Source organism: Balaenoptera physalus, assembly GCF_965194825.1.
Source record: "Balaenoptera physalus genome assembly, chromosome: 3".
Lineage (NCBI taxonomy): Eukaryota > Metazoa > Chordata > Mammalia > Artiodactyla > Balaenopteridae > Balaenoptera > Balaenoptera physalus.
In genome coordinates this window covers 5,028,872-5,033,027 of record NC_138890.1, presented here as the reverse complement: position 1 = coordinate 5,033,027, position 4,156 = coordinate 5,028,872, and the positions used below count along the sequence as shown (strand labels likewise).

At 58.5% G+C, this 4,156-nt stretch overlaps 1 protein-coding gene across 1 annotated transcript; it reads right to left on the bottom strand.

Moving 5' to 3' along the window:
* Positions 1-635: 635 nt before the first annotated feature.
* On the bottom strand, positions 636-3,881 carry TNFSF9 (TNF superfamily member 9). The gene is made up of 3 exons (XM_082457000.1): positions 3,531-3,881; positions 2,886-2,919; positions 636-1,720 (listed from the first exon to the last, which is right to left on the bottom strand). The coding sequence occupies exons 1-3, from the start codon at positions 3,792-3,794 to the stop codon at positions 1,275-1,277; spliced, it is 744 nt and encodes a 247-aa protein (XP_082313126.1). The 5' UTR covers positions 3,795-3,881; the 3' UTR covers positions 636-1,274.
* Between the last annotated feature and the right edge of the window lie 275 nt (positions 3,882-4,156).

The window sequence follows — 4,156 nt, the reverse complement described above, 5'->3', positions numbered from 1 at the left end:
CTGTGTGCCTAGAGCCCGCGCTCCACAACAAGAGAAGCCACCGCAATGAGAAGGCCCCGCAGTGTAATGAAGAGCAGCCCCCGCTCACCGCAACTAGAGAAAGCCCGCGTGCAGCAACGAAGACCCAACGCAGCCAAAGATAAATTTAAAAACAAATAAATAAATAAATAAAATAATTTAAAAAATAGAAAAGAACCACTTAAGTGTAATCTACATGTTGAACATCCTTTTCACCAGCACTTTAAGTACAGACAATCAACAAACAATAAATCAAGCCCTGACTTGTAACATTTATCACTTCCTATAGTGTAAATGCTCTCACCATGGCCGATTTTAACCCATTATTGACCGGGAATGTATTAATGCCACAGGCGTTAATTTCTGCAAAAATCCCCCCGGTCAATAATGTGTTAAGTTACTAGTGTGGTGACACAGAACACAGAGTTAGCAAGCAATGTCCTGCAAAATGGCATTATCCAGTATTTCCACCACCAGATACAGTATAGGTAAAATATCTCAAGAGCACAGATAATAGTAACATGGGAATAATAAAATCCCTAAGGCACAGGGGAGTTATGTGAATCTCAAGATAACTCACATTGTCTGGCATATAGTAAATGCTCAATATATAGAAGTCATAACATATATAAATATTTTATTATCTAACAACATGTACCACGTCACACCTTCCCATATGCCCCAGTTACACGGGGTCACACACAGTCACAGTGTCAAGCCAGCGTATTAGACCGTCAGCTTGGCAAAAGCTGGGGGTTTTGTCTTGTCCTGTTCATGGCTGTGTCCCCAACACCTAAAACAGTGCCTGATAAAATTTGCATGAATGAGTAAAGCTCACACAGCATTGTTACTTGGACTACCACAGCTAGCCCCATGAGTACCATGGGGTGGGGGGAGGGTACTGGGAATGAGTCTCTATTTCTCACATATTAACATAAATAAGGATGGGGGGGTGTCTTTTTTATTTGTTGATGTTTCTCTAGCCCTGCACAGTGCCTGGCACGGAGCAGAAGCTCAATAAATATAAGTTGAACGGATTAATATAATGTACACTGTCTGAGCTCAGGCTCAGAATAAATACCAAGTGACAGAGGGACCCGGAGAGTCCTGGAAGAGGGGGTCAGCAGCAAGGACCCCGGCCCAGACCAGTGAGGTAGAGTAGCTAGACCCCATCACCAGGGGCCCCAAGAAAGGAAGGCAAGATTCAGTCTTGGTCCACAGGGTGGCACCTAGGCCTGGGGGTCACGTCAGCTGTATCAAGGGGAGTCCAGGGGGCCTTGGGTGGCCACGTGGAAGAGGCCCCAGACCGTGGCGTCCGCCGAGAGCTGCCAGGCGCGAGGCTCCCGGACCGCGAGGCGCAGGTCGACGCTCAGGCGCTGTCCCGCATCCAGGTGCAGCAGGCCGCTCCGGAAACCAGCCGCTGAGTTCCCCGAGGATGGGGGTGGCAGGTCCAAGGTCAGGGCCAGGGCAGCGGCCCCAGCTTGGAGAGGCCGCAGGCGCAGGGCCACGGAGACGGAGCCGGAGCTGTTGCCATTGCTGGCCATCGCACGCTTCAGCGCCAAGTGCAAGAAAACATAGTAGACTCCGGCCTGGGCCACCACCACCTCGTGTGTGTGCTTGTCATAGCTCACACCGGGCGCCAGGGTCACACCTGTCATTCCCCGCTCGCTGCACCAGTGCAGGGGCCCTTCGGTCAGCTGTACTGTGGGAGGAAGAGGCAGGGTACCCTTAGCATGGGAGCATCGCTGAGGGTTGAGGTCGCAGCCCTGGGGAGGGGAGGAGGGGCGCTGAGGGAGAGAGGACAAGAGGGAAAAGTGGGGAGGCGGGTATGAGAAAGATAAGGGGACTCGGAGAGGGAAGAGGGTCTCAGAGGGAGGGGGGGCTGGGGGAGGGGAAGGGGGGATAGAAGGAAGGAAAGGATTCCGAGGGAGGGGGAAGACTCTCTGGAAGAGGGAGATTGAGGAAGTGGAGGAGACTCACAGGAGGTGGCGGTGGAGGGGGACAGACTTCCAGGAACCAGGAGGAGGAGGAAATGTAATGCCAAAAAGGATGATGGAGGGGGAAAGGGGATGGGGGGATGGAGTTTGGAGAGGGAGGAGAGGGGGATGGGGGGCAGAGTTAGGATAGAATGAAGGAAGGGACTCAGAGTGGGGGGTGGGAAGAGGAGGGGGGATGGAGAAGGGGAAGAGCGGGGGAAGGGAGGGGGAGGTTGTGGGGAAAGGAGGAAAAGTCCTAGAGGAAAGATAAAGGGAGGGAGGAGGGGGTGGAGGGTGAAGGAGGAGGGGACTCCAAGGAGAGGACAGGATGGGGAGAAGGTCTCCTTAAGAGAGAAGGGAAGGAGGTGGCAGGAGAGTCCGGAAGGGGGAGGGCAAGGGGGTGGGAAGAAGAGTCCCCAGAAAGGGGAGGGAAGCGGGGGAGGGTCTCCGGAGGGAGGACGAGGAGGGGAGTCTGGAAGGGGGAGGGGCAGAGGAAGGAGGTAGAGAGGAGAGTCTCCAGAAGAGGGGGGAGGAGGGTCTCGGGAAGAGGGAGCGGAACTGAACGGGAAAGAGGGTTTCCAAAAGGGAGGAAGGGAGACAGGGCTGAGGAGGAGGGGTCCGTCTCTCCCAGAGCCCAGTGGGAGAGACTCTACCAGTCTGAGATTTGCGGCATCCAGCCCCAGCTCTGAGAGGGCGGGGTCTGAGGTGGGCACAGATGGGGGTCAGAGGAGGAGGAGACCCCAAGAGGGGCTGACGAGGTCCTAAGAAGGGAGAGGACACTTTTCAAAGAAGGGAGGGGAAGAGGGTCAGATTGGGTCACAGAGGAAGCCTCCCTCTCCTGGGGCTCTCCGGCTTAGTGCACCCTCCCCCCTGTCTGGGGGAATCACTCACCACCGTCGGCCACCACCAGCTGTGCGAACACGCCCTGCCGAGAGAGGACAAGCGGAAAGTGGGTGGAGGTCCCCCCTCCCGCGCCCGCAGCCCTCTGGAAAGTGGGGTCCCCGGGATCTGCGCAAGTCTTGAGCCTACGCTCCCTTCCCTTCCCGCTGCAAACGAGCGCGCGCGCTGCCCCAGCCCTGCTGTGGGCAAGGACAGAACCCCGAGGACTCAGGAGGGAAAAGAGGAGAGAGTCCCTCCGGGGGCCTTGGCACTGGGGAGTCTTGAGAGAGAAAGGGGAGTACCCCAAGGGTCCGGGAGAAAACCTAGGTTCTCCGCGAGTTACGAAAGAAAGGGAGAGCCCCCTCAGTGGTTCGAAATAAAGTGTCCCTCGGGGTCCACGATGGAGAAAGTGCTCCCCTCTGGGGTCCCGGGATGAGGTGGTGTCTCACGGGGGTGCGGGATGAGAAGGGTGCCCCCCGAAGTCCTGGATAAAGAAGGGGTGCCCTCGGAGGTCCAAGAGGGACGATGGGGGTCCCTCCACCCTCGGCCTGGGATGCATTAAGGACCTCGTGGTGAGGCGGGGGGAGAGCGGATGGAGAAGGGGTCCCGGAACTGGGTAGGGGTCTCTCCCGGGGTCCAGATCGGGCCGCATCTCACCTGCGGAGAGTCGGGGAGGCGGGTGCGGGCGTCGGGCGTCAACCCCAGGCCCTCCGGGAGTCTCGGGCTGGGCGCGGAGCCGGGGACCGGCGATGCAGGGGCCCCGGGCGCGGCCCAGGCGCGCACCAGGCAGGCGGCGCAGGCGGCGGCGAGCAGCAGCAGCGCGGCGCTCAGGGCCCAGGGCAGCGGGTGGCAGGAGCGGCCCGAGGGCGCGAGCGGCCGCTGAGCCTCGGGGTCCGGGGCGGCGTGGGTGCTGGGGTGCATGGCCGACTGCGGGCGGCTGCGGTCCGAGGCCGCTGCACCGCACTTTATACCCAATCCGGAAGCCCCGCTTTCCGGGGAGTGGCCCGTGGGGATCCCAGAGATCCGCCCGGTAGGTTGGTTCCCGCCCGCCCCGCCCCGCCTCCTCCACCTTCTGTCCGAACTTTCCCTAACTTTCTCTTCCCCGGATCTCTCCCTCTCTCCATCTCCTTTTATCTCTCTCTCTCTGTCTCTCTCTCTGTCTCTCTCTCTGTCTCTCTGTCTCTCTCTCCCTCCAAGCTCTGCCCCAGCGATCCTCTTGTGTCTCCCTGGTTATCTATCTCTGCGCCTCTCTGCTTCTCTGCCTCTTTCCCCAATTTCTTATC

Coding starts and splice junctions, on each gene's coding strand:
- TNFSF9 (XM_082457000.1), bottom strand. CDS start 3,794: ATGCACCCCAGCACCCACGCCGCCCCGGACCCCGAGGCTCAGCGGCCG. Junction 2,920..3,530: donor GCCTCCCCGACTCTCCGCAG/GTGAGATGCGGC, acceptor CTCTCTCGGCAG/GGCGTGTTCGCACAGCTGGT. Junction 1,721..2,885: donor GCTGGTGGTGGCCGACGGTG/GTGAGTGATTCC, acceptor TTCCTCCCACAG/TACAGCTGACCGAAGGGCCC.